Genomic DNA, 19,035 nt, shown 5'->3' on the forward strand with positions numbered 1-19,035 from the left:
AATAAAGAAAATAGCTATTGATATTTTCATTACTTAGGATTGAAGTACAGTTTTTAAAAGACTTTGCTTTAGTAGTCGTTTGTTATTTTTAGTGAGTGGATTTTAACATGTTTTTATAAATAAGGCTTACTGTAAAAAAATAAGGACAAAAATTTTCCAGGTAAACATTTGTGCGCTGTGTTTAAAGTGCGTACCTAGTGGGCATTTTACTGTACTAGCAAACAGTTGATGTTTTAAGTATATCAGCAGTTTGATTTAAAAAAGTATGAAAAAAATAAAAAAAATGAAACCTACAATGTTATGCAATAAAAAAACATAATAAGTACGTTAAATAAGACACAACTTTTTAGGATATAATCAGTTTATTAGGCAGTGAAATGAAACATAAAATTAAAAGATAACAAAATATGATTTGTTTAAATCAAAAAACTATGATAAACATATAAAAATAAGGGTTTTATATGTTAGAATCAAAAATTGGTTTTAAATTTACTTAATATTTTCTTAACTTCATAACTAATGAGATTTTAAGCGAATTTTAATAGCTTATCGTTTGCTTTAGAGGCAAAAGCTGTTTTGAAAAACAATTAAAGAAACTTAAAAAGTATTTTTTTAAGTAGCAGCAAACTAAATTGAAACACAAGTATTAATAAAACTAAATTAAACAATATACTAATTAGGACTATAATACCTTTAAAAACTAAAGGCAGTTTTTATAAACTTTAATAGTTTAGTATTCGTCAGAGTAAAATCTTTAAAATAAATTGTTAACAGTACCCGCAAGTTTTAAAGCTTTTATTATATGAAAGGCTAAAAGTCTCATAAATTAAAATTGTCATCGACTGCAGTTTCATAAACTTATATAAATAAAAGACAAAAAATTTTACAAAAACCAAATTTGCTAAAGATATTTCTGGGCAATTCTTATAAAATTTAACTAAAATAAATTCTAAATTTTTCCCTGTACTCTCACAAGATTTTCGCTGCAGGGGATTCTGTTGCATGTCGGAAACCTGAGGCCGTTTCGTCGCTAGGCAACGCCCCCTGGCGGTCTGCTTCGGTCTGCCCTTGTAGTAGCAGCCTAAAATTATCGTTTTTATGTCATGACTGCCGCAAGTAGCCGAGCAACGGACCAGGGACTCGGTTCGGTTCGGATGTTCGGACAACTTTTTTTTCTAGTGAAAATTGCATTTTGATAGCTTTTTTAACTTGAAAAAGCAAAGTATTTTATAAGTAACAATTTAAATAAAATCCTAACTGAATTTAAATTTTACACTTAGTTAAAGTACATTGAAAAATCATTATACTAAAAACTGTTTTTCTTCCTGAGACATTTCCAAGCTACAAGTAATCTAAAAACAAACTGAATTTTTTATATTCTTACAAAAATACTCAACTTTCTGACATCTTTATAAACATTTTACCATTTCCTTTCATGTGTTCCATAGGCATCAGTTCATACCAACATTCTCATCTACATATGTTTGAACTTTGATTGCAACCTGCAAGTTTGAAACTGTGAAGAAACTACGCATTTGTTTTTAGAAAAGTAAAAAAAAAATATTTTATCTCTTTATTCAAAAATACATAAGCATTTTATTTCTCACCGCAGGGTATTCTGTTGCAAGGGACTGCAACTTCCGGTCGTGTTGTTGCTAAGCAACGAGCACCCGCCGCCTGACTTGGCCTGCCCTCATAGTAGCAGCCAAGAATTCTCGTTTTAATGCCATGACTGCCGCAAGTTGCCGAGCAAACGGACCAGGGACTCGGTCTCCAAACAGGCTGACATCGGATGTTTGAACAGCTTTGTTTTCTTGTGAATTAATAAAATATTTATTGTGGACATGCTTTTACTCAAGGTTCTAATTTAACAATGATGCGTAGATAATAATTGGAATTTGAATTAGTCAATGTTTAAAGAAAAAAAAAACAATAACATCATACCGACCTATTTGGTTTTGGTAAATGTTTACAGTGAGTTTTATGAAACTCCTTGTTGTTATTAGCCACACAGTGAATATGTCTTGTTTGAACTCCAATTCCAACACCATAACATTTCTTGCTACACTGTTATTAGATTATAATAAACTAAACATTTTATCAACTTTTACATGAAATAAATAAACTAATAAAGCCTCATATTGTATATACCACAGTACATGTTTACTAATATAAAAAACAGTTTTATACCTGTTTCCATGGCTTCGGCTTCCAATCCGGGCACGAGTTACTGAAGCAGGTTTCTTTTTGGGGCGGAAGTTGCTGGTTGCTACGGCAACTTTCCATGGCAACCTGGCGAACAGTTCCGTCTGACATGAGAACAACGCAGGATATTTTTCTGAATCTTGTTCCATTTCCGCAATCAACTGAACATTTGCTCCATTCGTTTGCGTAATACCTGTTATGATGAATGTTAAAATTAGTTTGTTTTTAATAAAGTGGCATTGTTATGATTTTTGTTAAAATTAGGTAAGCGTTTAACTGTATTAAAGTTTTTATTGGTTGAAAAAGATGATCCAACAAGATGTGATTTTTTAAACTGGTTTGTAAAAACATAGAAATTAAAAAATGTTATTTAGGTTCTACTAAGTATTCTTGAATTAGTAAAAAATTTGTTATATAGCAATATAGTAAGGAGCTAAATTCGGATGAAAAACTTTGTTTGTTATACTTGAAAACAGTCAACTGAAATAAAAACAAAGGAGGCTTAAACATGGGAAAAAGTTAGAAAATTTATAGATTAATTCAATCAAATCAAGACTTAAACCGAATAACACATTACAAAGGCGCTAAAAATAACAGAAAATGAAAGACAAAAATAAATGAGCGGATGATACCTGACACTAATTATCAATTTATTTATTAAAATACGTGAATAATCATGTAATATTATAGGCGCTCGTCTGAACAGTTAAAGACAAGAATTACGTCGTGTTTTATGATCAAAGCGAATAAAACTGAAACAAACCGTATAGTTGAAACTTAAAAAGCATGCTTAAGCTATTAAAAAAGGATGAAAAAATGTAAAAACTTCTTCAGTTTGTTGTAAAATACTGAATTAGTATTTCAGAACTTTATAAGCTTAAGAGTATTGTTTTATGTATATATAGCTTAAACTGTTATTGTTTAAAAATAGTGATTTTATTTCAAAACGAAATGAAAGAATAAACTTAGCTTAAATTTGTAAAATGATAAAACTTTAAATGAAACCATTTCTAAAGAGCTAATAATAATTCATTTCATAACGTATTAAAAATGCGTCATTATGTAAATTGTTTATTTAACGATAAAAAATAGCACTCAAAACGTTTGGTCTAAGAATCTGGTGTACGAAAAAACCTTTCAGTTATCGAGTCATACACCACATGCTTAAACAATTTCATACGAGCTAAACAATTAAACACATTTAATATAAACTCTTTTACCTAAAATAAATAAATCAATCGATAAAATGAACGAAAAGAAAAAGAAGTTAAACTAAAATCAACAAAGCTATGTGTATACTAAAAAGTTTTTTTCATAGTGTACTAAAACCTTGTCTAATAAAATAAAAATGAAAATACAAATTGAGCCTAATGGAAATATGCCTCTAGTAACATAATAATAAAGCGTTATTGAAAACTGCACATGAAACCGAAGCATTTACCTGGGAGGGCAATCGACCCTGTTGCAGGGTAAGGTTTCAACTTTCGGTTTGCGGACTCCGGTGCAGTACCAGTCCGCCACCTCTCTCAAACCATCCTCGATGCAGACCAGTCTGCTCGTCATGTTGCCGCCACTGCCGCAAGCGTCCGTGCATTCGGTGAAGCCGTCCACGACGTATTTGTACACTGAAAGACAAAAACTATAACCCCCAGTACGTACAAGTATGTTATTAACTACAAGTAGCTATGTATTAAAAACAACGGGCTAGCTTTATACAAACAGTAAAAAGTACATTTGGGATCAGTTTTTTTTACCAACCAGTTATGTTCAGTTGCAGATAAGCTTTTTTTACCCCTCCTACGTTTGAACCTTTGCATGAATAATAGCCAACTGAGTTGGTGTTAAAGTTTTTAATTTGAAGAACTTTGTTGTTGTGCATAAGTTTGTATTTTGTCGAATTTTTTGTTGTTTCTATGGCGTTTCCTTTGAACATCCAATATATTGTTAGTTCCGGATACCCAGTCAATGGACAACCTGTAGTTAGCGTTTATTAAATGAGTCTTTTTTCTTTTGATTAGCAAGTTTGATAAATAGCAATACATACCCATCATAACAGTGGTGTTCGCTTTAACTCTGTAAATTGGACTATTATAATCGGTTAATAAAAGTTCTGGAAGTCCATTCATTTCATTTGGTTTGAGAACTACTCCATCATTTGAAATATGAGGCGGGTCTGTTTGGGCAATTCAATAGTTTCAAAATAATTTGTTAATAATTTTTTTTCGAACAAGTTTCAACTTAAAGTTTTAAAACCAACTATAATGGTTCTGAACTATAAACGTAACTTTAAGAAAAATTAAAACTATAATTTTTCAATCGCTAAAGTTTAATTTAAAAAAAGTTTTGTTATTTCCTATAAAAAAGTTTAGGCTTCAAGAAAAAAAATAATTAAAATTTTACTACAAAATTCTTATAAAATGACTGACCGACAATTTCTAGTATAGTTGCTTGGTAAGAGCTACCAAAAGGGTTTGTTGCTAAGCAACTGAAATGTCCCGTGTCAGCCAAAGTGGTGGGAAATATTTCCAAAGAATTGTCGATTAAAATTTGTGAGTTTCTTTGAAGACCGTTGACGTCTTTGTTCCATTGAACAAATGGTTCTGGTGAGCCTGTAACGTTTGTTTTTAATATAATAACTTGTATTTTTAAACTTTTTTAAATTAAAAAGGTAAGAACTTTATGCCACATTAAACAAGTTATAACAAATGTTCGGCATAGCAACATTAGCATTGTTTATTGCTTCATAAAAGCTAAAATAACTTCATCCATTTAGGTTTAATTACACAGAAAGTTTTTTTTAACTTATAAAAAGCTTTTTTAACCTGTGACTAGAAGTATACAAACACTTGGTATATTAATAACGATTGTCAGTATATATGAAATGGTTTTTTAAATAATGCAAAAGTATGAAAGTTATATGTTATAGGTAAATGTATGGTTGTACTTAGTGTCAATCAATAATAAAATAGTTTAGTATTAATCTTGTCTATTATAATAAGTTAAACATTTATTTGCAAATCTGCTAGTTTGTCTTATTAAGATATTAATAAGAAAAAACATTATAATTTAAGGTTAAGAGTTAAGACATAACTTTTAGTTTCGTATAATTTTCTGACTTTCAATTTTACAACAAAGCATCTATCTGTACTAAAGTGTGGATGTTATATCTTATTGTGTATATAAATTGTTATGATAGTTTTTCCAACATTTTAAACTTAATCAGAGACAACGATAACCTTTAAACTTAAATACTAACATTTGACTGCAAGGTAGTTTCTTAATCATTTTTTCACGATTAGAAAACGCGGAAATTATATTTTGATCAATTAAGGTTTTTTCTTGAAGTTTTAAGGGTAAAAAAAAAAAAAACTTCAATAAGTTTTTGGATAGCTACATAACTACTACCGGAAATTTTTATATTGATTAAGTCTTCGTCAATTAAGTTCTTAATAGTATTCAGAATGGTCAATACAAAAGATCAATTGTAATTAATGGTAAGGGTTTTATATTCGAAACACTGGTTTAAAACAAAACAATCATTTTTTATTAGTTTTCTAAAAACAAATATAAAACTAAGCTAATTTAAGCTTGTAATTACATTTAAATAAATATGAAGCATATGATTTTGATTAAATACAATATAATTTATTTCTTATAAGTTAATTTTACATAATGTACAATCAGATAAAAATAAACTTTGTTAGCGCAAGTAAATAGAAAATAGTCTTTAAATGTTTCGTTATCAAACATTAATTTAATTTTTCTGATTTTATGAGCTACATCATTTTATTATTATCTATATAATTTTCACACGAAATTGTAAATGATCAAAAGTTACAATTTATCTTAAATAAGGGCTCGTAAGAACTAATTTAAAAGTCATTAATCTACTTTAATTTACATTTTAGCATTTATAGAAGTTATTTCTACGATTTTTTAAAGTTTGTAAGTTTTCTAAGTAAATAAAAAAATTAATTAAAACAAAATTTTTTAACAAATACTATGGTGAATAAAAAATAAATAATTCATAAAATGTATTTTTTAGTAATGTAGTCTTCCACTTTGTTTTTTGTAAAAAAACTTAAAAGTAATCATTCGTATTACTAAATAAGAGTGTTAGAATTTTTAGTTGAATTGATAAACATAATATTTCACTTTATTAACCTCTAGTCGGGCACCTGATAACAACGCGGGCCCCTAATCTTGCCCTGACACGCGACCCAACTGTCACTGTCAAGTCCATGGACACAAAATCGTCAACATCTCTGGTCGTGGACAGAATCATGGGTTTGTTGGTTACTGACAACAATGTTGACCTGCTGTCATTTCCCCACCGGTTGGTTGCCAAGCAAACGTAGTTACCCGTGTCCGAAGTTTCAGGTCTGAATATCCGCAGGGACTCGTCACCGAGCTTGATTATTCTGCCATTTTAGTAAAATTGCATGAAATTCAGCTAAGTAATATTTAAGTGTAATAAAATTGTCAGCATGAAACTTTATTTAAGGTTCATGGCATTGACGACAAACTAAAACTTAAATAAACGTATGAGTAATAAATCAAACCTGTCATTGTTTCTGATTTCTTGCCCGTCCTTCAACCATTTTACCTCAAAAGGGTATTCCCCTGTAACCTCGCACAAAATGGTCACCCGTCGCGAACCAACAACCACCACCGACCCTCCGACGTTGACTATGACATCATCATTGTATTGAAGTGGGTCGATAGTCGGCGCAACGCGGATAGATGGCGCCTTTTTCACCCCGTTTTCGTCGGTAGGGGGAGGTGTTGTCGTGATAACTACAGTGAATTGTTTCGAGTCCAACGGAAGGTGCTTTCGTTCTCTGTAACCTGAAAATAAAGTTTGTACATGCTGATTTTTTTTTACATTTATAGTTTTTTATTTCTTTTTAAAAGTCTTAATTGTGCTGTCACATTTTTAATGTTTAAAACTTTAAACTGTGGATTTTACGTTAAACATCAATAACAAAATACTTTAAAACTTTACGACCATAGAATATTTAAAAGTACTAACCGAACATATCAGTTTTGACAGAAAAAATATCTTGAATTTCAATGACACTATAGTCGTTTTGAATGTAGGGCTTGTGCTTTTTAGGTTTGATTCTAGTCGCGTTTAAAGTTTCGTTAACTTCGCTTCTAGTTAGAGCAGCAAGCTTTTTTGGCTAAAATCAAAATTAATAAAAAAAATTGAGGTTTCTCACAGTAATGTAAACAAGAAATCTTACAAAAATTTACTGTAATTAATAAAATTTTACCTCGTTCTTAGTAAAAAGTGTTTGATACTTATTGACGATTGTACTACTTTTGATTTTTTCTTTACTGTGTTTTATTTTGTTCACAGTAGGCTTTATTTTTTGAGGCTTTTCATTATGAGTCTCTAAAATAAGCATTTGTTTAGAAAAGTAGTAGCCAAACTTTTGTTTCTTATAATATAAAACGCATAAAATTTAGAAACTATTTTAAGTAATTTTATTTTAGTTAAGCATGCATAAGTTTAACAAGATTATACTAAGTACTGTTTTCTCAAATAAATTCTTATTTATATGAGCTTTTTATAATATTTATTAATTTTGTTACAAACTGTTATTTTGTCTATTTTGTGTTTATCATAAAGTAATAGACCTTTGATAAGGAACAGAAAACAGTTACGTTAAATATTAGACTAAATTGCTTTTATGTAGATATTAATATCAATAGAAATGTACAATGTGTGTAAAGCCGCACAAAAATCATTAAAATACAGTTTAGATAAGACGGACAGCAGTACAAAAAGCTTGCTTTTCATAAAAATTTGCTTTTAGTTTACCAACGAGCCGCAAAGTGAGCGCTTAAAATCACACTAAAAGCGTTAGATGGTAATTTGTTTATTTACAGCAACAGAACACTTTAAATCGGCTTAAGCGATGCGTCTTTTGTGGCACACTTATCAAAACACTACCACCAATTTCACACACTTCACAGATCTGATGCAATTGCGCGTTTGAATGTTTAAGATAAAGGTGATTTTACAATAAAAAAATAATTATTTTTAAGCAGAAAATTGTCAAGAAAATAATTTCCAAGTATAATAAGTTGTCATTATCTTTTTTTTTCTAACAAACAAAACCACTGATTTTAGTTAATGTAATCTTTTTTGAGCACACAAGAAAAATACTTGCACTAAACAAACGTACTACAATGAAAAAATGTTATTAACAACTTACTTACTTTTAGGTTGTAAATACAGCACACTGCCGTGTTTGCTTCCAGTACTGCATTTGAACAGTAACCTTCTTTTAAACTTAAATTTGTTTAACTTCAAGTATCCATCTTTGGTGATCATAATCTTACCTCTCTTTCTAACAATCCTCTTTTTATAAAAAAACCAACTAGTCTTTGCTTTGTTACCGCTGTAAAATAACAATTTGTAAACTTATTGGAAAACATATTGAATTAAGTTAGTATGATGACAGTATGCTTTTATTACAAGCTTGCGAAGAGTTAATTTTGCTTAATTTTTATAGTTAATGGTTAATAAAATACAGCAAAAAGCTGTTACAAAACTTTGAGCTGTTTATTTTTCACTGATTTCAATGATATTAAATTAAGTATAATATAAAAGTTTAATAAATAAAAATAAGAATCAATTAGTATTTTCAGGCTGTAAAAAAAGTAAATAAAACTAATGATTTACCAAAGGTAAAATCTAAGCAATATTGAAAGGTTTTAAACCTTTAGCCCAGTTTAAACTATTTAGTCTGAAACAAATTCTTAGTAGCCTTGGTTTTTAGAATTTTTAATGTAAAGCTTAACAAGTAACTTACTTTTCTTGATCACATTTTGCAATGATTGTTGTTCCTGGAATAACGAAAGCTTTAACTGGCAGAGTTAAGTAAAGAGGTTGACTTCTGATGTTCTTCTGCACAACTACTTTGAAAGATGGATTTTTAAGATCAAATCGTTTTAAGTTGGGAAACATGCTAGTTCTGCTTTTAAAACTTGGATACCTGCTGGCAGCTGTGTTTAATGTGGAATAACAAATAAGTAAACTATTTTTATACAAACACTGAAATTATGTCAAATATTTATTTTCGATTAACATTCAATTTAGTGAAAGCTGTAAGTCTTTAATTACAAGAATAAAGTTACCTAAGCTCGTCTGACATTGCATTTTGCATCGTCTTTTATGAGGAGGAACTTTCAGGTTTTTGCAGTATTTCGATTTCGCACCAATTTTGTGCCAACTTCCGTTTTTCATGTACATGCAGACAATTTTCCTTATTTGCCAACCTTTTCGTAACTTAGTGCAGTCGCCTTTGCACTAAAAAAAATAAAGAATTTGAGTGTGCATTTTCGCAAAACTTTGAGTCATTAACAAAAAGTCGCCTTTACACTTAAAGTTATTATAGTTTATTAAAACATGTACTTACTTCTTTTTTATTAGAAATAGTTAGACCATATCATCATATTATTATTGTTGTTAAACATTTAAGTTGGTTAGTATTTTTATACTTATATTAACTGTATTGTGGCAGTATGGTTACGAACAACAAAAACTTATTCGATTTGGTTTTTAAATATTGTTTCACTTGTTTGAAATTCTCGAAAAAAAGAAAAAATATTTTGATAGTTTCTTGAAAAATAACAGTTGCTAAGATTAAGTGTAACAAATTAAGTGTAATTTACTTAATCTTTTTATTCGCAAAGCTTGAAATACAGGTAATGCAGGGTTTAAAGTTTTAGTTTAAAAAACGATAAACATTTTCTTAAACACGAAATACACATAAATTTAAATTAAACCGAAAACTATTTCTCAAAACCTCTTATGACTTAAAATCTTTGTTCAACAAGTGCTATTGCGATCGCGCATTTACAATTTGAAAATATCTCAAAAGTTTATGTTGATTCTAACAGCACTCGTATAAAGGACTTACACATTAGAAAAAGTTTGCGCAGCTGTACTCAAAACAAACATTCCCTGCTCAAGTGCTCGGCTGGCAAAGTGCAGCGAATTCCTCACATTCGGGTGAAATTTTAGCAAAAGTTCAAACACATTCCTGCATGTGACTACACGGTTTTAAGACGTTTAACAAGTTGCTACTTGATATTCACGAGCACCTTATATCTCGCTTAATATTCCATAAATGCAATTTTATTCTAACACCTTTCAATATGAATTTGAAACAGCGAGTATCCGTTAAAGAAAATATACTATTACCCTTCAAAAGGTTATTGCTTTTACGCATCAAAATTTTAGTCTCACACATAAATTCTTGTTATGTTAACTTTCAAATAATATATTAAACTGTTACAACAACATTTAAACACTCATACGATATAAAAAAAGTTTCAAAATAAAAAAATGATATTTGAAATCGGTTTGTGCTTAGTCTAAGTAAATATAAGTATTCAAAATTTGAGATTTCAGTCTATATTGAAAACAGTTCAAACTCAGATGGAAAAAAAGTTTTTATTATTTTGTTAAGATGTCCATATTATATAAGTATATATTATAAAACTTTTAAAAGACATTTATTACACTAAGGAGTGCATATATCACCAAGTCTAAAGCACGTGTAAAGTAGTGTCTGATTTACATAAAAAAGTATATAGTTGACATAATATAACTTACTTCACTCCATTTTTCTGCAGTAAATTTCGGTTCGCACTCTTTAATTTTACACTTTCTCCTGGTCAATCGATACGGTTTGTTCTGTTTGATACAAAACTCCGACGATACCTGAATGAGTTTTCCCGTTCCTGTTCTTTGCTTGCACAGGAACAAAATTTCTCGAAAACCGTTGCCGCATTGCTCAGAACACTAAAAAAATTTCAATCAGTTTGAGTGAAAACAAAAAGTTTTTTGCTTTGTTCGCCACAACTACAAAAACATTTTTAAAACTAACCTTCCCGAGACCAGACTTCATCCAGACAGGGGGACAGGTAGCGAACCCGCAAGGTTCAACCGACTGAGGTTTTGGGTTTGGGCACATGATTTCAGGCATGACGTCATCGTTGGTGACGTGGTGAGTGGAATTTTCAGGCATGAACTTGCACGTGACAGATCTTTTTCTGATCCCTCTGCCGCACATTTTCGAACACGAACCATACTGACCTATTTCCCATCTGAAAAATTGTTGGAAAACTTTTATTTTTTATTTCTTTTTTATATCATGCTTCAAAGGTTAGAAGTTAGATGTTATTATGAAGTATAGTTCACTTAGATGTTAAGGAAGGCTTTTAAAATAATAAGTTGTATTGAAAACAAAATAACTTGAAAATTCATCATGCTTATTTTTAAAAACACACACTTTTTTCAACAACATCTTATTTAAATATTTACTGGTTGCAAATGTTTTTTAACATATGCTAATCGACAATTACACTAATTACGGGCTAATAGGTCAAACTTAACGCGTATTTTCATTCAGTACGCCATTGACAAATAGCTTTTCGGAATTCAGTACTCAAAGACAAGACAACTTTAATTTAAACTTTTAAGTTTCTCAAACTTAAGAATAAAACTTGTTAAATCTTAAATATAAGCTGAAGTTTGTTAGGAAACCAGTATACTTTTATTAACAATTTTTGTATAATTAAGAGCAAACATCATGTTACCTTAACAGCTTAGAGAAATTAGAAAACATATCAGTTTATTTTCTACATAAAAAATATATTAATAAATAAAATTTATTTAGTTTCATAATACTATATACAAGTTTAATCATATCTAAAATTCTAAAGCAAAAAATCTGACGTATATGAACTCAATCAAAACTTAAACTAAGCATAATACTAAGTTCAAGCTTACCTAATTGGTATGCTGTGCATAAGTACTGACGTATATAGCAGTATAAAAGTATAACAAACAACTTTTTTCGAATTAATTACACTTGATATATACATACCATTCTGAGCTCTGTAAAAAAAAAGTAGATTGTTCTAACCGCTCGATAAAAAAAATTAGCTTTTAAAAATATAAAGTTTTCTAATTTGTTAAACAGCTGCCTCTAACTTCTTAGAATTCGCTGAAACACACAAAGTTTTTGTAAACATTTTTTTGTAAACCATCTTTTTTTTAATTTAAATTTTTCTTCTGCTGTCGTGAGGCTTCTACACGATAAGCCGTGCGCGCGATCACAATTGAATATATACTCCAAGTTTACATTGTAATACCGAGCTGAATACGGCTTCCTTTGTGCGCGCGCCCATGTACAACAAACTCGTTGAAAAGCGAAAGGCGCAAGGCTATTAAATTGTTTTTGCACAGCTGACAACTTCTAATACAGCTGTCAGCGGGCAAACAGTCGCTCGAAAACGTTTTGTTGGTTTAGAGGTGTGACAGCAGCACTTTACTTTAAGTTTCTTCGCACTTTCTTGTATACCCGAGACGCGAATTGTAATTTTTCTTTTCGTTCTGTCAACGGAACGGTAGCTGCACTCAAAGCAAAAGTAGTTTTCACATGGAACTGCGTTAGTGTCGACATGAAACAAAATTTTGACGAATGCAACATGTGTTGTTAGATCTGTCTGTCAAAAACCTGTCAAATTTGTGCGAAGCTTGCTGCAAAAACTTAAGTCTGGACCAAAGGTCTAAGTTTTAAACTTGATAAAAAAGTTAAAAAGTAATTTTTTATCTATACATACCTTAACACCAGTTTTTTTAATCTTTTACTTTAGGAATTCTGATATTTTTTATTTATCGGTTAAAAATTATGCATATCAAAAAGGATAAGTAAAAAAGTTTTTCACTAAACATTTTGCTTGTAAAACTGTGTTTACAATGAAAAGAAATGCCGAAAACAATTTGTAAAGTGTAATGTGTTTATAAACAACGAAACGCATCAGTTGTTTTATCAACAATTATACACATGAGTTATTTTTTTTCTGTTATAAATGCAGGCTAGCATCATGTCTCGACGAAAAAGCTACTATTTTTTTTGAATTTATTTTACTCCTAAAATTCTTTCATAAGGTTTTGTTCAAATTGTAGATTAATTTATATAACAGGTACTAAAAAACTTTAACTATTTTTTATATAATTTTTAACTCAAAGCAACACTTTTTTTAAGCAGAAAGTTAGAATAAAGCTTTTATTGAAAAGTTATACAAGATTCAGTTTTTAAAATAAAAATATTACTATTATTTATGCTTATAGTATTATAAGATAAGCTTAACTAATTCAAATTTTTTGTTTGAATGGCTAACAGATAAAAAATACTTTAAAAAACCACAACCAAGGTTAAACTTGTCTTAATCTTAAAATACATATTAAATTTAAAATTCATTTATATCAGCTTTTATTAGTTCTTAGGCTTAGATATTAATAAAAAACTCCCAATTTATAAAACAAAACTGTTTTGTTTAAATAGCGTTAAACAAAGTCTATAATTAAAAAAACACCTTTCAAATGTTTGCAAAAATATTATCAACATTAATACTTGAGTTAATATAATTTTATGTAGTTTTAAGAACTTTAGTAAGTATGCTCAAAGTAATAAAACAAATTTTTAAAACAAAACATGTATTTAATGCTATATCTAAAAAAAATAGTCAGAAAAAAAAAGTTTAAAGATACGTTTTAAATATTATGCCTGTTGTTTTTTTTTAAACTGAGACATGCCTATGAGACTACCTATGGCTTCTGTAACGACGCTACTCTCAACTGATGTCGTGTGTTTCAATTTGCTGACTGCGACTAAAAAAAGAAAAAAAAAAGTTTAAGAGGTTGTTGTAAGAAGTGAAGTACAGTAAAAGAGCAGGTTAATTAATTGAAAAAAGTTATAATTTTTTGAAATTAGTAGTTTTTGGTTTTTAATTTAGAATGCTAAACTGAATAAAAGCAAATACATTTTGTGTTATTAATGCCTGTGTTTCTAACGGTTTTTTATGATATTGTCCAGTTTTCATAACTTAAAAATCATAAATAAGAAAACCTGAGTATATAAATGTAAGTAAAAAATCTTAAACTATCTGAATATCATAAACAAAAATCAAATAATACTTGTATAAGATAAAAAATTGCTTTATAACTAGTACACAATACGCATACAATGTTTATGCGATCCTCTAATTTACTAAAATACTTTTAAACACTCTTTACACCTACAAAATGTTTTCTAGTAGCTCGTGCAAAACTCATACACTACTAAATAACTATCTTTTTCAAGTACTAAGTTTTAAAGGTATAACAGTTATAAAAAGTATTAATACCTGTCAACAAAGTTACAAAAAAGACTTTAAGTACGGTATTAAATCATAAAGCTAGTACTTTCAACAGCAGTTTAATGGTTTCTAACATCTAAGGCTGAAAGTTTTATTGTTATCAGAACGTGCTTTAATGTCTTGAAACTGGTAGTAAAAGTTAAAAAATCTTTGGTGTATTTGTTTAATTGCATTTACGATTAAGTCATTTGAACATCAAAGTATCAGTCAAATATAGGGTGTGCCGTATAAGCAAGACTGGCCTCCGACATTAAATTATAAAGTTTTCTATCTTGCTACTTAAACTGATTAAAGTCATTCTTTTCGTGTTTACCAGTTTTAAACTTCTGCAGAACTATGAACTTTATTTAGTTATTTTGGCTTTCAAATGTTTTAATAGTATCATTTATAAAGCTACACAGGATATTGTATTCCTAAAATTTTACTATGTATTGTATTGTTACTATTAATAAATTTTGATTATTTTACTATGGGTTGATGTTTTTTAACGTAGTGTTTCTGAGTAAATATAATTTTTTGATCCAAGATATATTAAATAGCTTAACAATGTAGAGTAGCCTAGTCTAATCAAAAGAATACTAAAATAAAACTCTTACTTAAAAAATACTAAATATTTTCAACCTTGTAAAACATCTTAACAAGAGTAAAAATAAATTTATAGAGTTTTAGTAAGTTTTTTTCATAAATGAAGATATATATATTTTTTAAATAAATATCAGCTCCGTGAAACTCAACTATCTACTTTTATTATGTTGAAGTAAACATAACTGTAATATTTTGTAATTTTCAAATTTAGTAGCTTACCAAAAACAAATGAACCAATTATTACTCAAAAAAACCTATGCACTATAACTGTAAAATTTTTTACTAAATTTGTTGATTAGCAACCGTTTTTTAAGCATAAAAAATCGGGTAATAGTTTTGTTTTCGTAATGTTTTTTTAACATAAAACTTTATGAAAAGCTTTGTAATAGTTAAGTCAATTAATCGATAACTTTTCAAACAAAGCTTGTTAATAAATAAACAAACATCAATTACCTACAAGTATTAATTTGCCTGTGATGTTTACTTTTTAAGCGACGGTTTTCAAAAGTTTAAATGACAATCGGACACTTTATTTTTTGTTTGCAAAAAATCCGTAAACGTTTGCAACTTCTGCAATATCGTTCCCGGTTTATTTACACTAACAGTTTTTTCTACATTACATGTTTTCTAAATAAAATCAAGCATAATGAAGCTGAATTGAGTTTTCAAGTTTGAAATTGCAGTGCAATAACTTTACTTGATTTTTGTACTTTTGTAAAACATAAAATTATTTTTTCGTACTTATTAACTTTAATTATCTAAAAAGAAAGCACTAAACTTCTGGTTTATGTATAAATTGTGTGATATTTGTAAAGTGCTCCTTTATTATACATAATTATATATAGATTTATATTTTTTAGTTGTGAAAAATATTTTAAATATACTTTTTCAACGCTACCATTGTTTTTTTTTTATTATTAAATGACTGGTTAAAAATATGAAGTTTTCAAATTTTATCATACTTCTATAAAAATACATAACCTCTACAAATAATTTCAATAAAGACATTTAAACTTGATTGAACTAGACAAACAAAACCAATAGAAAACTCTTAGCAGATGGAAATCTTTACAAATCTCTGTTTAGACAGTTTCTTTTGTTCGGAGCATCACAAAAACAATTTTCTTTCAGCTCATGACATGAAATTATACCTTTTTTGCCACCGCACTTACGCCATAGACCAAATGGCCCTTCGCTTTATCATAAGTGAAAACCCATTAAAACATGACGAAATAGTTTACAAATCAAATGTACGGCGAGAAAAAAAAACAGGAAATATACTAACTTAAAGGTGCTTATTACATTCTAGCTCGGCTGTTCTATTCCTCAGCAGAGCTCAGACACATACTTGAAATGTTTCGCTTTAATAAAAGGTTTTAATCGGACGTTTTGCTGGGTTTCGATGGTTTAAGATTTCAAATATTATTATTGGCAGGCCGCAGCTGAGCTATGAATAAAGTTTTGGTTTTGTTAATTATGACATACCTCCTAAGCGCGATTAGCCAAATTACTACTTAGAACAGTTTCGACAAATATTTGAGTTTAATTAGCAAGCTTGTTGCGTTTCAACTCGAACGATGAAATGAAGCAGTAGAAGTAAATTAAATATATGCCCAGTCATCCAGTAAACTTAATACGTAAAGCACACAACTTTGCTTTTATGGTAAGTTGTTTAAGTAGAGTGAAATTTATACGATGTTTGCCTTTGGAAAACAGTAGCTCAATAAAGTTTTTATTGCATATTTAATTAAGTAAATTTCAAAGGCTTTAACAATAGTTTGAACAAGTTATTTTATCAGTTATGTTTAATAACGGCTATTGAACTAGGTGTAGTTAATATTTTTCGCTTTTCGTTATTATGACAAAACAGAATAAAAAAATATATATATATAACCGTATTGTTTAGAAAACTGTAGATAATATTTGAAACTTAAATCGTTTTTAAGTTTGTAAACCATCTTTTAAACTTGCACGACCCTTTTGTTTTCTTTAACTAATTAATAGATGAGGGTAAGGTAAGGTTAAAAGTGTCGGCTCTGAATGATTTTTGGCATCAAACAGCTAAAAAGTTACTGTAACAACATGCTATCGAATGAAACTGAAAAAAAAAGTAGCTGACCATTATTTAGTTCATCCGTGTAACTTTTACAAACGAAAAAGTCTTATTTTACAAGATGTAAATTTTTACGTTTAAATAAACAAACAGTTGTAATTAAATAAAATCAACTGCCAAACTCACTGGGCTCTTATTTCCTTGACAGCCTGCTTAACGAGCTGAATGGACCTTTTATTTTGATCCGTCGGCGCACTACTTTCTTTTACTTCTCTTATTGCAACTTTCCCAGGCTCCAATACATCTAAATGTTTAAGCTCATCACTAAACTTGCCAACAGACGACTCGGTGTTGCTACTTGCACCCAAGCTTCCGCTGCAACACTGATTGGCCAGGGTGATTATTATGAGTTTACAAATCAGAACTTTGCTGATCATTTTTTATTTGATTTATTTTTCCAATCTGCAGAGACTCAAAGCTGGTATTTTCAATGTATTATTTCTTCCTGAAGTCTTTTTTAATCTTTATATAATCAAGAGAGTCGTTTTATTTTTCTAAAAAAGTATAGGTTTTTATATAGTTTTCAAATATTTAAGTTTAATCAAAGTACCATATTTTTGTTTTTCTTGAACAAAATTAGTTTTTCTTAAAAAAACTAATACAATTCAGATTTTTTTTCCAGAACTTTTAATCATTATTTTAAAGTAGTTTAAGTATCATTAAAAATATATCAAAACGGTTATTTTAGAAAGTTATTTATCCATAACTTAAACATAAATAATCTTTTTTGTTTAGAACTAAATTAAAAATATGCTTTTTGTTTAGAATATACAGTTGTCAAGTTCGTCTAAGTTTAACTTTATATAGTAAAAAATAACTATGATAGTTAAATTTTTGACTTACATGTATAGAACAAATCTCTTAACAAAATATAATTTTTTTATCATATAAAAATAACAATTGCTTATCGATTATAAAATTTATAACACGACTTTAAAAAAGGCCGAACAAAAAGCTAAATGAAGACAGTAAAAAGTATAACAAACAGTTTTTAAAGCACTGAGCTGCAAAATAAAAAGTTATATATTAAGTTGTAGTTATAAAGGCTAATTAGGTTTACCTCTAAACAATCAAGCCTGTTTAACTAGCTGTCTGTCAAAAAAAAAGTGTTTGCTCAAACTTTAATTAATCAAACATTTAAACTTGCTCTTGTATTAAAAAACAAAACTAGCTGTAAAAAATAAGAAAATTATAACTTGTTCCAGATAATATTTAATGTACCTTAGTTATTCTTAAACCTAATTTTTTTATTGGTTAGGTTTTTTTTGCATTTTTCTGAATTAACCTTGTTTTTAAAAACATTTAAAAAGTTTAAAATAACTATTAAACATGCAAAAAATATTTTCTTCGAAGTAAGATTTATGATATTACTCGAGGAAAATAAACTTTACTAATTCTAGTGATAAAAAAAAAAAACAAATTGCAAATATACAAATCAGTTTTAAGTTTTTAAGAAGTTGTCAAGAACAACTTTTTTTTATGATTTTGTTACCTGGTAGTCACTAGATTAATTACCTGAGCTTTTATGCACTAGCAAACTTCAGGTCCTAAAATAATGTTGGTAAAATTCAGTTTTTCTCTGATAAAAAGCAGCCTGTTCGGCTTTTTTCTACAATTTTCTCTCGTTAACAAAAATTACTTTCGTTTAATACATATTTTAGCCTTGTTTATTTTTTGCCACTTTGATCAAAAACAGTATACGATAAGTTTAAAAAAACTTTTAAACATACTGGTATAAAGTTCTAAGTAGCTTTTCAAAATATCTATGAATAAAAAGTAAATTAAGAAGTTTAAAATCGATGATAAGTTTAACACAAAATATATTTTTTTTGTAAAGTTGAATATAAAACAAACAATAGCTTTTTAAAGTGTTTAAAAAATTAACTTGTTAACAATAATTTGTTTAC

At 28.7% G+C, this 19,035-nt stretch overlaps 1 protein-coding gene across 1 annotated transcript; it reads right to left on the reverse strand.

The window, feature by feature from the left end:
• Positions 1 to 1,400: 1,400 nt before the first annotated feature.
• On the reverse strand, positions 1,401 to 17,505 carry LOC145828781 (ADAMTS-like protein 1). The gene is made up of 18 exons (XM_082936532.1): positions 17,255 to 17,505; positions 11,112 to 11,331; positions 10,838 to 11,026; positions 9,355 to 9,526; positions 9,030 to 9,222; positions 8,434 to 8,615; positions 7,482 to 7,603; positions 7,238 to 7,388; positions 6,768 to 7,053; positions 6,370 to 6,626; positions 4,632 to 4,814; positions 4,250 to 4,378; positions 3,964 to 4,179; positions 3,647 to 3,830; positions 2,191 to 2,398; positions 1,949 to 2,067; positions 1,608 to 1,813; positions 1,401 to 1,502 (listed from the first exon to the last, which is right to left on the reverse strand). The coding sequence occupies exons 1-18, from the start codon at positions 17,503 to 17,505 to the stop codon at positions 1,471 to 1,473; spliced, it is 3,300 nt and encodes a 1,099-aa protein (XP_082792658.1). The 3' UTR covers positions 1,401 to 1,470.
• Positions 17,506 to 19,035: the final 1,530 nt, after the last annotated feature.

Source organism: Thalia democratica, chromosome 2 (assembly GCF_965202585.1).
Source record: "Thalia democratica chromosome 2, ktThaDemo2.hap1.1, whole genome shotgun sequence".
NCBI classification, from domain to species: domain Eukaryota; kingdom Metazoa; phylum Chordata; class Thaliacea; order Salpida; family Salpidae; genus Thalia; species Thalia democratica.

Coding starts and splice junctions, on each gene's coding strand:
- LOC145828781 (XM_082936532.1), bottom strand. CDS start 17,505: ATGATCAGCAAAGTTCTGATTTGTAAACTCATAATAATCACCCTGGCC. Junction 6,627..6,767: donor GAAATCAGAAACAATGACAG/GTTTGATTTATT, acceptor CTAAAATGGCAG/AATAATCAAGCTCGGTGACG. Junction 1,503..1,607: donor TTGCAACAGAATACCCTGCG/GTGAGAAATAAA, acceptor TCAAACTTGCAG/GTTGCAATCAAAGTTCAAAC.